General features: G+C 45.7%; 2 protein-coding genes across 2 annotated transcripts in view; both read right to left on the bottom strand.

Moving 5' to 3' along the window:
• LOC119979024 (protein disulfide-isomerase-like) overlaps nucleotides 1-6885 on the bottom strand; it is a 45631-nt gene extending 38746 nt beyond the window's left edge. The window contains exon 1 of the mRNA XM_038820997.1: nucleotides 6615-6885. Coding sequence (XP_038676925.1) covers nucleotides 6615-6825 — 211 coding nt within the window. The 5' untranslated portion in view covers nucleotides 6826-6885. The remainder of the gene's footprint in view (nucleotides 1-6614) is intronic.
• Nucleotides 6886-9431: 2546 nt separating this feature from the next.
• Nucleotides 9432-18454, bottom strand: part of pdia2 (protein disulfide isomerase family A, member 2) — a 42131-nt gene continuing 33108 nt past the window's right edge. Inside the window, exons 9-11 of the mRNA XM_038820787.1 lie at nucleotides 15609-15790; nucleotides 9912-10016; nucleotides 9432-9806 (exon numbers count right to left, since the gene is read on the bottom strand). Of these exons, the coding sequence (XP_038676715.1) occupies nucleotides 9708-9806; nucleotides 9912-10016; nucleotides 15609-15790 (386 nt within the window). The 3' untranslated portion in view covers nucleotides 9432-9707. The remainder of the gene's footprint in view (nucleotides 9807-9911; nucleotides 10017-15608; nucleotides 15791-18454) is intronic.

An 18454-nucleotide genomic window follows, 5' to 3' on the forward strand; every position in this document is an offset into this window, starting at 1 on the left:
CCTCCAAACAGGACTTGTTTTTGCACATATTAATTATTCTTTTTAAAATTTAATTGAGTTGCTGCAAAGGTTCATTTGATTGAATTCTCGAGGAGACTTCCTCAGCAAATCATTGCATATTCTCTTTGCAGATAAGTTGATCTATTTGATCAAAGCTTGGTCAGCTCGAGTTTCCTCTATGTAGGCAATAATAAGATTACAGTAATTGGTGCACATGCATACAGTGGCCCTCTCATCCCTGATGAAATAATCTGTCTGTGTCGAGCTGAAAGAAACCGACACATTAAGTATAACAGAACGTCCTTCTAAAACTTGTCCCAGCTCTTTTATCTTTATGATTTGTTTGAATTACAACTTGATAATGGGCGAAATTCTCGCAATGGGAGACAAAGTGCCGTGCCGGAGTGAAACCTGGAGTGTTTCACTCCGGCGTCGGAGGCCGCTCCTCGCCCCCTATTCTCCCCCCCCCCCTCCCCCGGGGGGGGGCTAGGAGCGGCGGCGCGTCAATCTCGCACGCCGGGCCTTGACGCTTGCGTCAAAGCGGCGCGGCCTGAATGACGCGGCCGGCGGCGCCTAAATGACGTCACCGGTGCATGCGCAGGTTGGCCGGCGCCAACCCGCGCATGCGCAGTTGCCGTCTTACCCTCCGCTGCCCCGCAAGACATGGCGGATTGATCTTGCGGGGCGGCGGAGGGAATAGAGTGCGTCTTTCAGACCCCTCCTGAGCACGCCCCTGGTGCTCGATCCTCCCCCCCCCCCCCCCCCCCCCCAGGCCCCACATGCAGCGGTCGCGCGATGTTCACGCCGGCAGCAACCAGGTGTGGTTGGCCCTGGTGTGAACCGGTCAGATTCGGCAGGCCGCTCGGCCCATCCGGGCCGGAGAATTGCCGGTCGCCGTTAGAAACGGCGAGCGGTGATTTTCCGAGCGGCCTGTCGCAAAACGCAACACGCGGTTTTGGAGGGGGTGGAAGAATCGCGTGGGGGTGCCAGGGCGGCGTGGCCTGATTCGCCCGGCACTCCCGCAATTCTCCCACCCGGCGTGGGGTCGGAGAATCGCGCCCAATATTTCTGTGTTTCCTTTACCCTAGTACACATTATATTAGGTCATTTGTAAACTTTGCTTTAATTGTCAGAAACATTGACAGCTCACCTCATTTTGCCAACTGTTTAGCAATGGTCAGTTTGAGTTCTTCCAGAATCACTTGGCTCCAGTCTTAATCACAGCCTTGATCCAGATATGGATGCAAGAGCTTAAGACCAAAGGAAATGTGCGTGTATTGCTGAATAGAGAGACATGTTGTTGAAGCTTCTCACCTTGTATTCAACAGGGCAAATGCAAGAATGGCATTTGTAGGCATTCAGCCGCCTGCAGTCGCCACACGATGTTCCCGACCGGCCATTCGTGGTTAGAACTACGCCTGCTAGGAGCGGAGTATCATTGGGCGGCCCTCTAGAAATGGCCCCCCAGCCACGCGGCATAAATTGCGGACGCGGGGATATTCGGGGCTCAGAGAATCGCTGGAGCGGTGCCGGGCCTGATTCCATCGTAAACATTGATTCTTCGCCCTCGAGTCAAACCCGATTTTGGCGTGGGGCTGTGGGGAATCCAGCCCATGGTTACTTGGTGACCATGGTTGCAAAATAAATATTCCAGAGAATACAATATTTTGAAGACAGACAGAATGACAAAGGAGGAGAGGTAATACTGATAGTAAAGGATGTCATAAAGTCATCAGTGGGAAAGGATCTTGGCTCAGAAGGTCATGAAGTAGAATGTATAGAGGTGGAGGATAGGGGTAGCAAGAGACAGAAAATATTGGTGTTGAGTTGTCCCATAACAGTGGTTATACTGTTGGACAAAGCATTAACAACAAAGTTTTGGAGTGTTCAACAATAGCAATATAATAATTGAGTGGGATTTTAATCTCCATATAGACTGGGCCAATCAATCCAGGGATGGTCTAGAAGGTGAGTTTGTAGAATGATTTAATGATTGTTTCCTGGAGCAATATGGTACAAAATCAAAAAAAGTTAAAGTGATTTTAGGTCTAGTATTGTGTAATGAGGCAAGGTTAATTGGTAATCTCATAGTAAAGGATTTGTGGGAACTTCTGATCATAATACAATTGAATTGAATTGTTGTTTGAAAGCACCGTACTCTAATCACAAACAAGAATCTTAAATTTAAACAAAGTCAATTTCATAGTCATGGGGAAAACTGGCTAGGATTGATTGGGTAAATAGACTAAAAACTATGACCATAAATAAAAAATGCGAAAGATTTTTTAAAATTCTAAATGTTCAACAAAAAATACATTCCATTAAAACTCAAAAACTCAGTGAGAAAGATCCATCTGTGGCTTACTCATGAAGTTAAGGGTGGTATTAGGTTAGGTTGCAAAGAATAAAAGCACGTCTGAGGATTGGGAGTATTTTAGGAACCACAACAGACCACCAAAAAGTTGGTAAAAGGGGAAGTAATAGAATGTAAGAGCAAGCTTGGCAGCAATATAAAATATAAAAATATGAAAAGAGCACTTAGAAGTATATAAAAAGGAAGAGAGTAGCTTCAGTAAATGTTGGTCTGATAGAACCGGAGACGGGGAAATTATCATGGGGAATGAGCAAATGGCAGAGACATTCAACAAGTATTGTGCATCTGTCTTCACAGTAGAAGACTTAAGTTGCACACCAAAAATAGATGGCAATCTATGGGTTACTAAGAGTAAAAAAATAAAGGTCATTAATATCAGCAGAGAAAAAGTTCTAAAGGCAGCATGGTGGCACGATGGTTAGCACTGCTGCCTCACAGCACCAGAGACAGGGTTTATATTCCGGCTGTGGGTGACTGCATGGCATTTACACGTTCACCCCACGTCTGTGTGGGTTTTCTCCGGTGTTCCAGTTTCCTCCCATAGTCCAAAGGTGTGCCGGCAAGGTGGATTGGCCATGCTAAATTGCCCCTTAGTGTCCAAAGATGTGCAGGTTAGATAGATTGGCCATGATCAATGTGCAGGGTTATGGAGATAGGGTGGGGAGTGGGCCTAGGTAGAGTGTTGTTTGAGTGGGTTGGTGCAGGCTTGATGGGCTGAATTGCCTCCTTCTGTGCTGTAGCGATTCTCTGGATTCCATAGAGAAACTTGAGGGACTAAAATCTGACAAATCCCCAAGACCTGATGGCCCACATCCTAAAGTTCTAAAAGAGATAGCTACAGAGATAGTGGATACTCACACAAAATTCCTTGGATTCTGGACCATTCCTAGCGGATTGAAAGTTAGCAAATGTGACACCAGTATTCAAGAAAGCGGGGGAGGAAACAAAGAAAACTAGAGGCCAGTTAGGCTAATATAAGTCATTGGGAAAGTGCTGGAATTTCTTATCATGGACATTTTAACAATGCACTTGACAAATCGGAGTATAATCAGACAAAGTCAGTATGGCTTTATGAAAGGAAAATCAGGGATGACAAATTTATTAGAGGTTATGAGGATGTAATTCGTAGGGTAATAGATTAGCCTGAATCGAGGATTTATTAAGTAGCAAAGAGGCATAAATGAAGCATTCTTAAGTTCACAATCTGCAATGAGTAGAGTGCTATAAGGATCAGTGCTGCGGCCTTAGCTACTTACAACTTCTATGAATGACTTAGGTAAAAGGACAGAGAGTGATGTATCTAAATTTTCTGGTAATAAAAAGTGAAATGGAACTGTAAGTTGTGAGAAGGACCCAGGGAGATTCCAAAGAGATATATAGACTGGTTAAGTGAATGGGGAGCAAAGTGGTAGATGGAGTATAATGTGGAGGAGAACTATGAGGTTATTCACTTTAGTCGTAAGAATAGAATATTCTTTAAAAGGTGTGTAACTTGTAAATGGGGATGTTCTGAGGGATTTAAGTGTGCTCATACAAGGAGCTCACAGTTAGCATGTGGATCCAGCATGCAATTAGGAAGTCAAATGGCATTCTGGCCTTTACTGTAAGTGGATTGGAATATAGGAATAAAGGATTCTTGCTGCAATAAAGTGCTGGAAAGACTCAGCTGGTCTGGAAACATTTGTGGAGAGATAAACAAATGTTTTGAGTTAAATATGACACTTCTTCAGAGCTGCTTGCTATAATAGTACAGGGGCCTTTGGCGATGCCACATCTGGAGTACTGTGTGCAGCTTTGATCTCCATATTAAGGAAAGATATACCTGCATTGAAGGCAGTACAGTGAAGTGTTCACTAGATTCGTCCCTGCAATGGAAGGGTTGACCTAACACGAGAGGCTGAGTAAATTAGGCCTCAGAGTTTTGGAGAATGAGAGGTGATCTCATTGAAACATCCTAGGTTATGAATGGGGCTTGAAAGTGTAGACACTGCCAAATTATTTCTGTCACTGGGGAATCTAGACCATGGGAAGACAGTTTCAGGATAAGGGATTGATTATTCAGGACTGGGTAGGGAGTTTGGAGGCTCCAGTGTTGACTATATTTAAGACAGGGATGGGCAGATTTTTGATGTCTCTGGGAACTAAGTGAAAAGGGAAATGGATGAGAAAGGAGAAATAAAGCCTCAGATCAGACATGATCGGATCAAATGGCAGAGCAAGGTCAAGGCACTGTCAGATCTACTCCTAGCTCTTGTGTTCAGATTTATTAATACCTTTTTTAAAAATTGGATATATATTTAAAAGGAAAATTTGCATGGCAGTGGGAAGCGGGGAGGGAGGGAGACGGTGGAATGAATTGGTTAGCTCTTTCAAAGAGCAGACACAGACCAATGAGCCAAATGGCTTCCTCTGTGCCTTTTCATTCTATGGTTCTATGAATTCAATTGACATAATCAAAAAGTTTAATATGGTAGTTCCTTCAAACGTTGTAGTTGATGCTTAGATTTAACCAATTCAGTGCATTACTGTGGAAGGAATGCAGTTAGATAAAGAATTCATTTCCTAATTAATCGCTTATTATCTTAATGTGTCGAGAAAAGCTCAATCTTAGACGCTTCAGCTTTGGCTGAATTTGTAGTGTCACGTTTTCATTTAAAACATCAATAACGGATCGTGGAAATGATGCGTATTGTAATGGATGCTCAAATATCAACAACCCCAGCAATACACTGACCTAGAGAAAGCTGAGACTAACTGTAATTAAACATTTGTCATCTGAATACAAGGAATAGTGACGAAGAAAGCAGAAAGCACAAGCAGAAGAGCACCGGCACAAAACCTGGATGAGAGCAAACATGTCAGGACACGAGAAACAATTTGAACTGGTTGGGAAGTCTGGAACTTGGGAATATAGTTTACAAATAGAAGGTGGACGTTTCAGGAGTGAAGTTTGGAAACAATAACTCCAAAAGGTGATAGAAGTTTGGAACCCTTTTCCAAAACTAGAATTGATGCTGGATCAACTGTTAATACGAAATCTGAGCTTGATGGATTTTTATTAACCAGAGGTATTCTAGATATTTGGAGTTAGATCACAGATCACCCATGATCTCATAAAATGGCAGCGCAGAGTGGAAGGCTTAACTGACCGACACTTGTTTCTACCTTCCGATATCAATTGAGGGGCTGGTTTAGCTCACTCAGCTAAATTACTGGCTTTTAAAGCAGACCAAGCAGGCCAGCAGCACGGTTCGATTCCCGTACCAGCCTCCCCGGACAGGCGCCGGAATGTGGCGACTAGGGGCTTTTCACAGTAACTTCATTGAAGCCTACTCGTGACAATAAGCGATTTTCATTTTCATTTCATTTCATTTCAATTGACTAAATTTGATATCTTCAAATTCAATTTGTAATTTTAAGAAATAAGTCGATAAAACATAATATATAAACATGATGTTCTCATCGCAATTTCCCCTTTGCGAGGCCAGCATTTATTGCCCATCCCTTGTCAAGGGTCAACCACATTGCTGTGGATCTGGGGTCACATGTAGACCAGGGAAAGATGATAGATTAATGAACTGGATGAGGTTTTGCACTTTTCAACAATGGCTTCACAGTCATCATTGGTCTTTTAATTCATCTGCTGTGGCAGGATTTGAACCTGCGTCCCCAGAGGATTACCCTGGGTCTTTGGATTACTAGTCCAGTGACAATACCAGTAAGCACTCACTGCTGTTAATGCAAACATTTGACATGTTTTCCCTGTTTTATATTATGATATATATATGTGGGAATGCTACATCTGGTGTCACTTGATAAGAGTTTTCTTTAATAGTGACAACAGGATGTTAATTGATGTTTTATTCTGAATTGCTTTTCCAAAACATATGACATTTACAAATTATATTAATTAGGAGTGGAAATATTTTGAATGTCCTTGGAGCTCTTTCATTTCTTGGCAATCACAGGTCGCGTGGTTGTACAACAGGTGTTTAACAAGTGTCTGGCAATTGCTCAGAACCAAATACTGTAGGGAAATTACTGCACTTAATGTCAATGTTGGAGTTTAGCAGAGTTGATTCCACCATCATTATGAAGTAATATTACCATATCTAGCATCAGTGTGATAAGCATTAATACTTAATGTAGAAGTCCTGCTCTGAATTACTTCAAAGACTTACCTGGTACAAAATAAAGATACTAAGCATGTTCTACTTAGCTTCAAGTTGAATAAACTTACAGAAGTTGACGAGGAGGAATTTGCTCTCTTTCAATGCTCTGTCAAAATTGCTTTTTTTCAGCACAAGGACGCTCCGTTCGTCTTTGATCTTGGGCTGTTTGACTCCCTGCGTCTTGGTGTCATTTTCTTCCTTTTTATTCTTGACGGTGTGCTCAGCCCAGGCTGCAGATAAAAAAGCTAGTAATAGAAGCATAAAAACTGAGATTCTCATACTGTGGCTGGAAGCGAGTCAGAGCTGGAAACTCAATCACTCTTTATTTTCCACTGACACAGAAACTCTTTTCACAAAATCTCAAGATAACCAGAGCAAACAGCCCGTGTAGTTTCACATCTAAATTTAAAATCAATGGTTATGTAAACCATCTACAATCTAACTATTTGAACAATGATGAAACAGTATAGCTTGACTTTGCCCCAGATACAAGGTGACTTCTGCTCGAAAGCTGAATCTGGATTGTTTCACATTTACAATCCTTTCCCCAAAATCAAGAGGTGAAGGTTTCATTATTTCATATACTATTTTCTATTGGCAGTTTGGCACAAATATGTTTCAGGAATTCAAAGAACCACTTTTTTATATACGTCAAGTATTTAGTTTTCTGCCGCATTACCTGTAACCACATCAAACTGCAGATTTTAAACTGCACCGTTAAACTACTGAAGTTTTCATGATTAAGAAAAGGGAAGTTTTACAGAAATGGGAAAAATTAAACCAAGTTGTGAGAGTTCATGGTGACACGTCAGTCGAGAAGACTGATAGAACTTGCAGCACAACTCACCCACGGCCTTAGACTTGTTTGATGCACCTTTTATTAATTGACTTGACCTTGGACACCATTGTTGCATTCTGGAAACTGGGCAGGCGTGCAGCCCACACGACAGTCCTTATAGCAACTGCCAAAAGGTATGTTTTAAAAACTACATTCTGGTGGTGGAGCCCAATGGAGCAGGACTGCTTCACCTTGCTCCACACTAAAATCAAGGTCCTCACTGCCACTTCTCACCTTTCCTTCTCGAGTGTTACCTCTATTTCCAAATTACTGCCTCCGCCATTTCCCTTTGTCCCCCTCCTTCCCGATCGTTCACCCCCCCCCCCCAATTTCTCAAAGGTAAGTTCAAATGAGGGAGTTTTTGAAGGTGGGAGGAAATGAAGGAAGACACCAGGGTTTATAGGGTGCTGGGTCCAGATCACAAATATTACTAGCTAATGTCACTAATATTAAAAAGAAAAAAACCCCACACATTTTGAGTTTTGCTTTATTAAGAAGATTGAATGATGTCACTGTATTTTTTTTCCCATAAATTTAGAGTACCCAATTCATTTTTTCCAATTTAAGGGGTAATTTAACGTGGCCAATCCACCTAACCTGCCCATCTTTGGATTGTGGGGCAAAACCCACGCAGACATAGGAGAATGTGCAAACTCCACATGGACAGTGACCCAGAGCCGGGATCGAACCTGGGACCTCAGCGCCATGAGGCAACAATGCTAACCACTGTGCCACCATGCTGTCCTTGATGTCACTGTAATAAGAGAAGCACCAGTCTCTCTCTGGTCCCCTTAGGAAGGATCCATACAATGGGTGAATGAAAGGTGCACAAAGTGAATTCACCATTTCCCCTTGGAGCAGGTGTGGATCTTAAAACACATATAATGAAGTAACAATTGTGCTGACCAGTTAAAGATGCTGATGGAGACCAAAACAGTTCCTATTGTATCTGATGTGTTATGTCTCATAGCAATTTTCAGCCAAATGTCCATGATATTGTCAGATAAAGATTTACAGATGGGTAGTGGAGGACAGCAGTGGAGGTGAATGTGCACTGGAAGGGAGTTAGGCAGCTGGAATATGATAGGCTACAAGAAGGGAATTGAGCAGTGGGAGAGGGATGGGAAACGGTTGAAGGATGATGGACATTGGGATAAGATGGATAGTTGGAGGGGAATGGACAGTGTAATGGAGAATGTGCAGTGAGAGGGTGGAGTGGGTAGGAGGAAGGGCAATGGGGAGAAGGAGGGGGTTGGGCAGTGGGAGATGGATAGCCTTCGCCTGTCTTTAGTGGGTATCTATCTTGTTCAATGGCCTGATTCATTGTCATAAATGCTCCAGTGACCAGGAACAAGTCTGGTTGGAGTTGGGCATTACAGATTTCAAATTTTAACACCTCCAACACATCAATCCCTCTGGGTGAGAGGGTTTAAATCCCAGCCCATGATTATATAGGTGGATTAGCAACCATACCTGAGAAATCTAGCTAACTTAAAACCCTCTCTTAAATGTATCATACTTATTATAAACTGAAAGATAAATAGGTAACATTTAAGACAACAGAAAATTGTACAATCCCAACAGTAACAGTACTGTCAAACGGATAATGATAATCAATGAGTGTTCCGGGTGTGCAGTAAGACTCTATCACATAGTTCAAATTATAATATTAGATTTTATTTGAATGAGACAAGGAAACAAAGTAGATTGTGCATGTTTTTGGTAAATAATAACAGCCATGAAGTCATTTCACTTAAATAAATGTAAGCACCACAACTTATTTTTTTAATAGGGGCCCAAATACATGGTTGAAACTAGGGGACAGATTCTACTGTTGCTACCTATTATTACCTTGAATTGCCTGGGCATAGAGAATGAGGAAAATATGATGGGCTGGAGTGCCCGTAAGGGAATCCATTTGAAATCCCATTGCATGAATTGAAATGCACGGAGAACTGCCATACATTCCTCCCACTCGAACTTCCCCTAATTCACCAAGAACAGTGGGTGCAGTATATTGAGGCACATGAACACAAAAAATCAATTCTATGGTTTCAGAGAAGTAAATGTTTATTATTTAGAAAAGTTTGTTTCACATTAATGGTAATAAAAATACTCCTTTTCCCCAATTCTTTCTGTGCGTTATTATGTGTTATACAACAAACATCTGATTTATTTGAATAATGCAGATTAAAATATGATTCCCACCCCAAAATATCAATGCTTTTGCTGGGAAATGATCCACCTTCGTGAAACCTTTGGCATTATCAAAGTCACAATACTGGTCTTGTGATTATTTCTGGATCAAGCTGTAGAATTGAATCTATAATTCATCCTTCTTAGCTTCACTGGCAGTATCGCTGCCTTTTGGATGCTGCTCTGTTGTTTTGTTGGTCTGTCCATTGAGAATGTCATCAATATCCTGCAATATTTAGAAGAAAATAGTAATCATTAGAAAGTTGCGTATTTGAGGAGAGGAAGTAGGACCAGAGAAAATTGCTGCAGATCAAATATAGAATGCACTGACCAGTTCATCATTATCATCTGCGTCATCTTTTTGAGGTAATTTTCCACCATTGTCCAAAAATGTTGTAAAGGTTTCCAGATCCCTTGCTCCTTCGTAGTTTATAATCTGTAAAATAAACAACATACAACGATATTAACTTATTACAAGGTAAATCACTTGGTTGTATGGTTTACCGAAAAAAACCTCTCTCTAAATGTCGGAAAGACCAAGGAATTGATCATCGACTTCAGGAAGCGTAGCACGACACACACACTCCCCGTCTGCATCAGTGGTTCCAAAGTGGAGATGGTCGATAGCTTTAAGTTCCTGGGGGTCACCATCACCAACAGTCTGTCCTGGTCCACTCACATTGATGTAACAGTCAAGAAAGCCCAACAACGTCTCTACTTCCTACAGAAGCTAAAGAAATGTGGCATGTCTGCATCGACTCTCACAAATTTCTACAGATGTGCCATAGAGTGCATCATATCTGACTGCATCACAGCCTGGTATGGCAGCCGCTCAGCCCAAGATCGCAAGAAACTGCAGAGTGTGGTGAACTCAGCCCAACGCATCACACAAGCTTGCCACCCACACATTGATTCTGTATACACCTCCTGCTGCCTCAGGAAGGCAGACAGCATTATCATAATTATTAAGGCAAACCCCTGCCACCCAGGCATTGCCTTCTTCCAGACCCTTCCATAAGGCAGAAGGTACAGAAGTCTGAAGATCCCATATCCAGACATAGGAACAGCTTCTTCCCCATAGCTACAAGACTCCTCGACTCCCCCTCAAACTGATCTGTCCTTGTAAGAACACTATTCACGACACCCTAGTCTGCTCTTGTTCATGTATTTGCTTTGTTTGTCGATGTACCATTTGTCAATGTTCTCTTGTTGATTATTCTCTTTGTCTACTGCAGGAAAATACTTTTCACTGTACTTCGGTGCATGTGATAATAAACCAAATCAATCAATCAAAATAGTCCAATGTAAAAGAGGTGACTCGGTAGCATTTTGGGATTTGATATGGCATTTTCCAGAAAATATGAAATCATCTTAGGGGAAAAAATGTATTACTTTACAGTAAGATCTGTAAATAGGGTGGCACATTAGCACAGCTGTTAACACTTGCTTCACAGCGCCAGCGACCCGGGTTTGATCCCTGGCTTGGGTCACTGTCTATGTGGAGTCTGCACATTCTCCCTGTGTCTGCGTGGGTTCCCTCCGGGTGCTCCAGTTGTTAGGTGAATTGGACATTCTAAATTCTCCCTCAGTGTACCCGAACAGGCGCCGTGGTGTGGCAACTAGGGGATTTTCACAGTAACTTCATTGCAGTGTTCGTGTAAGCCTACTTGTGACACTAATAAAGATTATTATTATTAGTATTATTATTATTATTATGAGGCCAATCCTATCTCCATCTGATAAACACACCTCATTGCTAGATGTACAGTTGATTGTGCTGCTGTGTAGATTTTTTCCTAGTGGTGTCCACATTGCCATGCAAACGTATGAATTAGCAGCAGGAGTTGGCCATTTAGCCTCCTGGGCCTGCCCATTCAGTAAGTTCATGGCTGCTCTTATTGTGGGCTCAATGTTACTATCCTACCTACCTCCAGTACTCTTTAATTCCTTTGTTAGTCAGGAATCTATCTAACTCTACCTTAAAAATATTCACTGACTCTGCCGCTACCATTTTCTGGGGCAGAGAATTCAACAGACTCATGTCCCTCTGAGAGAAAAAAAAATACTGCTCACCTCCATCTTAAATGGGGAACTCCGTATTTTTCAATTGTGTCCCCTAGTTCTGGGCCGAGATTCCCCATTGCGAGTCCGCCCTGCTACCGCTGCTAGTGAGGATGGAGAATTTGGCGCTCAGTCAAATCTCCCATTCACTGCACTGGGACCAGAGAATCCCGCTGCCATGAACGGACAGAGAATCCGGCCTCTGGTCTCTCCTACAAGGGGAAACATCCTTTCAGTGTCCACCTTGTCAAGTTTCCTCAGAATCTTACATGTTTCAATAAGTTTCCCTCTCATTCTTCGAAACTCCAATGGATAAAGGCCCAACTTTTCCAACCTTTCCTCACAGGATAACTCCTCAACCCTGAAACCAGTTGAGTGAACCTTTTCTGAACTGCTTCGAATGCAATGATATCCTTTCTTAAGTAGGGAGACCAAAACTGCACACAGTCTCACCAATGCCCTGCACATCTGTACCAAAACAACCCAATTTTCCATTCCCCTTGCAATAAACAACAGCAATCTATTTGTCTTCATAATCACTTGCTGCGTCTGCATACTAAAGTTTTGTGATTCTCGTACCAGTATTCTTCTGTGCCTCCGAGTTCCGCAATTTCTCTCTGCCAGATTTTAAGGACAGCTGTTTTGAGGATGTATTTCCATTTTCAAACCTTTACATTGAAATACATTGAACATAAAAATGCCTTTTTCAAAACGGAAGTATGAACAGACAACATGACACCTTCCAGGTTTTATTCAAACGTGGTCAGACTCATATCTCCAGATCAGGCTACTGATGTACCATCAATTCGACATTTAGGATCCGAACTGTGGCTTTAATCAGCTAGTTGTTAGCCCGGTGGTCGACTACAGAGAATGGCCGACTGCCGGGAACTCTGGGTACTTATACGAGGCGGGGCCTACTTGCCTCTCAACCAATTGGAGAGCAGTCACATGACTAGTCCTAACCAATCGGACGAGAGGCACGTGACCAGCCAGAGCCAATGGGAAGCCAGTGCTCTGCACCAATGGCAGTGCTCATATCCATACCACCACATTCACCCCTTGTGGAGAAAGAAGGGGTGGGGGGTGTAAGTGGAAGGGAGAGGGGGCGGGTCCGAGGACTGGTGGTATGAGCAGCGAAAATCGTTAGGTGAGCTGCCCACTGGCTCGTGGCGAAACAACACTACTACTACTAATAACAACAGGATGACACAAAAATGTCCAAACAAAAAGTCCATGGCCACATCAGATGGACACGATCAGCCTGTCGGGTGCCCGTGATGTTCTGGAGGACCTTCTCAGTGGAGCCGGTGACGTCGGGCCGATGGTCGTCCTTGCCTCCGGGAGCGTTGGTCGTAGATGTGTCTCCTTACCCCGGGCCGGTGGTGGAGACGCTGTAATCGGAGAAGAGGGGGCATGTGCGCTGGGTCGTGGGGGCACGGGGGGGAACTGGGGTTGGGGGGGGGGAGGTGTTGGTGTAGGGGGAGAAGGCTGCACGCCGGGGGTGCAAGGTGCCAGAGCGAGACCGTATCCTGCCGACTGTCGGGATACTCCACGTATGCATATTGCGGGCTGGCCTGGAGTAACTGGACTCACTCAACCAACGGGTCGGACTTGTGCACCCGCACATGCTTCCGGAGCAAGATGGGCCCGGGGGTGACCAGCCAGGTCAGGAGAGGGGTGCTGAGGACGACTTCCTGGGGAAAACCAGAAGACGCTCATGAGGTGTTTGATTAGTGGTAGTACAGAGGAAAGACCGGATTGAATGCAAGGCGTCGGGGATGACCTCTTGCCAACGGGGAACAGGGAGATCTCTGGACCGTAGGGCCAGCAGGATGGTCTTCCAAATGGTGCCATTCTCCCGCTCGACCTGACCGTTACCCCGGGGGTTATAACTGGTCGTCCTGCTAGAGGCTATGCCCCTGCTGAGCAGGAATTGACGCAGTTTGTCACTCATAAAAGAGGACCCCCGGTCCCTGTGGATGTACGCGGGGTAACCGAACAGGGAGAAGGTGGATAGGAGGGCCTTTATGACGGTTGTTGTGGTCATGTCGGGACAGGGAATGGCGAAAGGGAATCGAGAGTATTCGTCGATAACACTCAAGAAATACGTGTTACGGTTGTTGGAGGGGAGGGGACCCTTGAAGTCTATACTGAGACGTTCAAAGGGACGGGATGCCTTGGTCAGATGCGCTCGTTCGGGGCGGTAGAAGTGCGGTTTGCACTCGGTGCAGACGTGGCAGTCCCTAGTGACGGTCCTGACTTCTTCGACGGAGTAGGGCAGGTTGCGGGTCTTAATAAAATGGTAGAAACGGGTGACTCCTGGATGGCAGAGATCGGTGTGGAGGGAGCAGAGGCGGTCAATCTGCGCGCTGGCGCAGTTACCACGGGATAGGGCATCAGAAGACTCGTTGAGCTTCCCAGGACGATACACGATATCGTAGTTGTACGCGCCGAGAATAACGCAATGGCGGCGCCTATGTGATGTCAGCTGCGCATGTGCAGGTTGGCCAGCGTCAACCCGCGCATGCGCGGCTGACGTCACGACGGCTGACGGCTCAAACCCGCGCATGCGCGGTGGCCGTCTTCCCCTCCGCTGCCCCGCAAGACGTGGCGGCTTGATCTTGCGGGGCGGTGGAGGGGAAAGAGTACGTCGCTTTGAGATGCCGGCCCGATGATCGGTGGGCACCGATTGCGGGCCAGTCCCCACCCGAGCACGGCCGTGGTGCTCACTCCCCTCTCCGCCCCCCACAAGCTTCAAACCAGCTTTTGGCGCCCATGTTCACGACGGCAGCGACCAGGTGTGGTTGCCGCTGTCGTGAACTGGTCACGAACGGCAGGCCACTCGGCCCATCCGGGCCGGAGAATCGGCGGTCGCTGTGAAAAACGGCGAGTGCCAATTATTTCGAGCGGGGGGTAGGAGAATCGCGGGGGGCGCAAAATGAGTCGCCCGGCCCTCCCGCGATTCTCCCACCCGGTGTGGGGAGCGGAGAATAGTGCCCCTTATATGTGATTGTGACACTCTCCATTTCAATAATATGCTACTTTGTATTCTTCCTGCCAAAGTGGGCAAGTTCACATTTTCCCACCTTACACTCCACCTGATGGGCGGCACGGTAGCACAGTGGTTAGCACTGTTGCTTCGCAGCGCCAGGGTCTCAGGTTCGATTCCCAGCTTGAGTCACTGTCTGTGCAGAGTTTGCACGTTCTCCCTGTGTCTCCATGGGTTTCCTCCAGGTGTTCCGGTTTCCTCCCACAAGTACCGAAAGACATGCTGTTCGGTAATTTGAACATTCTGAATTCTTCCTCTGGGTACCCAACAGGTGCTGGAATGTGGCAATTAGGGGCTTTTCACAGTAACTTCATTGCAGTGTTACTGTAAGCCTACTTGTGACAATAAAGATTATTATTATTATCTGCCAAATTTTTTTCCACTCACTTAATCCATTTATGTCCCTTTGCGAACCCCTTTTATCCTTTTCACAACTTACATTCCTGCCTGCATTTGTGTCATCAGTAAATTTAGCAATTATATATTTGATCCCTTCATCTAAATCATTTGTATTAGAAAGAGCACCCTACCCAAGCCAACACCTCTACCTTATCCCCATAACTGCACCCAACCGTTTTGAACACTAAGGGCAATTTAGCATGGCCAATTCACCTAACTTGCACATCTTTGGACTGTGGAAGGAAACCGCTGCACCCAGAGGAAACCCAAGCAGACAAGGTGAGAACGTGCAGACTCTGCACAGACAGTACCCAAGCCGGGAATCGAGCCTGGGACCCTGGAGCTGTGAAGCAGCTGTGCAAACCACTATGCTACCGTGCTGCCTTAAGTGAATGGTTGGAGAATGAGGCAAATTGCCTGAGTTGCTGCTATGTGCTGCTGATAGGCACGGACCCAAACAAGAGCGCAGTCAAAGAAAATACCCAATTAGTTCTTAGGGTGGGGTCGCAAACAGACCTTTTTTCCTGAGGCAGCAGGGAAGTATTTGATAGTTGGAAATCCTTCGACTGTAACAGATTCAACTTCATTAAGGGTAGCATCCATTTTCGCAATTAAAACATTTTCATGATCCTTGTACTTCTCGCCCAATTGATCCCAGATAGGAGCAAGTTCTTTACAGTGACTACACCAGGGAGCATCTGTAAGACAAAACTAGAGCATCAATTGCTGGCAGATTTGATTCCTTCGTTTTCCTGTACTGATCATGTTGACGATGACAGAAGAATGAGGCCTAACCTACAGGAACAAGGTGCATGTGACAAAGTGGGTTATTAAGTAATCATTCTTCAGTAAGTAACCATTTTTCTGTAATCGTAACTAAATACCTACCAGTAATCATTTGCTGGACTATACACTTAGGGTGGGCTCCATATACCCATCATAAATCTCAGGGACAAGTTGGAGGGCAACATGGTAGCATAGTGATTAGCACAGTTGCTTAACAGCTCCAGGATCCCAGGTTCGATTCCCGGCTTGGGTCACTGTTTGTGCGCAGTCTGCATGTTCTCCCCATGTATGCGTGGGTTTCCTCTGGGTGCTCCGGTTTCCTCCCATAGTCCAAAGATATGCAGATTAGGTAGATTGGCTGTGCTAAATTGCCTTTAGTGTCCAACAAAAAAAAGGTGAGGCTCTTTCCGTGGGCCGGTGCAGACCCGTTGGGCCAAATGGCCTTCTTCTGCACGGTAGAGTCTATGATTCTATAATTATAATTAAAAGACTACCTGGAATTCTGCAAAAGGGTACCTTAAATCTCCAAATAGCTCCAGCAGCGTTAGACCTTTTCCTTAATTCTGTTTTGGACATTGCAGCAACCAAAACGGCATCTGTTTACAGGCAGTTGTACTTCTACCTGTGTAGCTGTCTCCGTGAACCAAGGATGCAAACTAAAATCCACCCCCACCCTGGAAATGGTGGGTGCCAGATTCAGGGATCAGACCTCTGGAATCGGGCCTCTGGCACCATTTTGTCTAAGGCCCGGAACCCTGTCTGCTTTGGAACAATTCAGGAAAGTCTAGGTATATCGGCACCAACAGGTGGCCACAAAACACCTCTGGTGCAGACAGATCTAATGGTGAGGTAGTGGATTATCAATTGGGTAACCAATTGAAGGCAGAATAGAGAAAACAAAATTTACTAAACAATTAGCACTAAAGTTCAGGGAGAATCCTGTGCCTGCAGAAAGCAAACACAATAAAGATTAAAATAGTCCAGAAAAGGATTTTTAAAATATTTGTAGCCTTTAAGTGAATTTCTGGATGATTTCCCAGTCGTGGTAATACTGCATCCTCAGTTAGGATGAAGATTATTTCCACTGAGAACACTCATATTCTCCCATTCTGTAGCTAAATTCAGTATCCAACTAATAAAATAGGGGGCGGGATTCTGTGATTCTGAGGCTAAGTGTTGATGCCGTCAGAAATGCCGTCGCGTTTCTCGACGGCGTCAACACGGCCTCAGGATTAACAATTCTGGCCCCTATAGCATGGCACTGAAGCGGTTCACGCCGCTCCAGCTGCTGATCCCAGAGTCAACTGGGCGCCGTGGGATCCGCGCATGCACAGTGGCACCAGCGCCAACGCGCGCATGCGCAGTGTCTTCCTTCAACACGCCGGCCCCGACGCAACATGCCGCAGGGCTACAGGAACCGGCGCGGAAGAAAGGAGGCCCCCAGTCAGAGAGGCCAGCTCGCCGATTAGTGGGCCCCAATCGCAGGCCAGGCCACATCGGAGCCCCCCCCCCCCGGGGTCGGATCCCTCCTCCCCTCCCCCACAGACCCCCCCCCCCGACCCTTCCGCGCCGAGTTCCCGCCGGTTGGGGACAGGTGTGGACTTGGCTTTTTTACGACGGCCGCTCGGCCCATCCCGGGCCGGGACTTGGCGGGCCGGCTGCGTAAAACGGCCCCCAACCGGCACTGCGCCAACCATGCCGGAGCCAATGGCGTCTAATCTCCACTCTGCAGAGAATCACGTGCAGGAGCTGGGCGGCGTGGTGCAATTCGCTCCGGTCGCGGGGATTCTCCGACCCGGCCCCGGGCTGAGAGAATCCCGCCCAGGAGCTTCCTGTTTCTGTCTCCAGTCCCCATGACAAATGGGTGGCAGATGAGTGCGGGCCCCGTTTTACAGGATTCCACCTACTCTTTTTGCCTATTACATGCTGAGAAGATCAGAGTTATGGGCTGGAATTCTCAGGCATTTCGCAGACGGCGGGATTCTGTGGTCCCACTGGCAGCACACCCCAGCCCGTGGGTTTCCTGGTGGTGTGGGGGCGGGATTCTGTGGTCCCACTGGCAGCACACCCCAGCCCGTGGGTTTCCTGGTGGTGTGGGGGCGGGATTCTGTGGTCCCACTGGCAGCACACCCCAGCCCGTGGGTTTCCTGGTGGTGTGTGGGTGGCTTCAATGGGAAATCCCAATGAACAAGGTGCCAAATTCTGCATCCTCGCTAGCAGTGGTAGCGGGGCGGACTCGCAACTGAGAATCCCGGCCTTGTCCTCTCATAGAATCAAAGGATATGGGAACAGACAGGAAAATGAGTTGAAGCTGAAGATCAGCCATGATCATACTGAATGGGTGGAGAAGCTTTATGGGTTGTATGGTCTTCTCCTGTTCCTATTTCTTATGTTCTTTTGCGCATTCCATGAATTGGTTCAAACATCAGGCAAATGGCACAAAACTCAACCTCATCAAATACAGCTGAATCCTTTTCTTTCCAACCCAGCAGCAAAAAAGATGCAGAATGGCATGATTCTTCATATATTGTTGGCTAGACATTTCTGTCTTAAACAGATCCTTATCTGTGTTATTT

This window comes from Scyliorhinus canicula, chromosome 15, assembly GCF_902713615.1.
Source record: "Scyliorhinus canicula chromosome 15, sScyCan1.1, whole genome shotgun sequence".
NCBI lineage: Eukaryota > Metazoa > Chordata > Chondrichthyes > Carcharhiniformes > Scyliorhinidae > Scyliorhinus > Scyliorhinus canicula.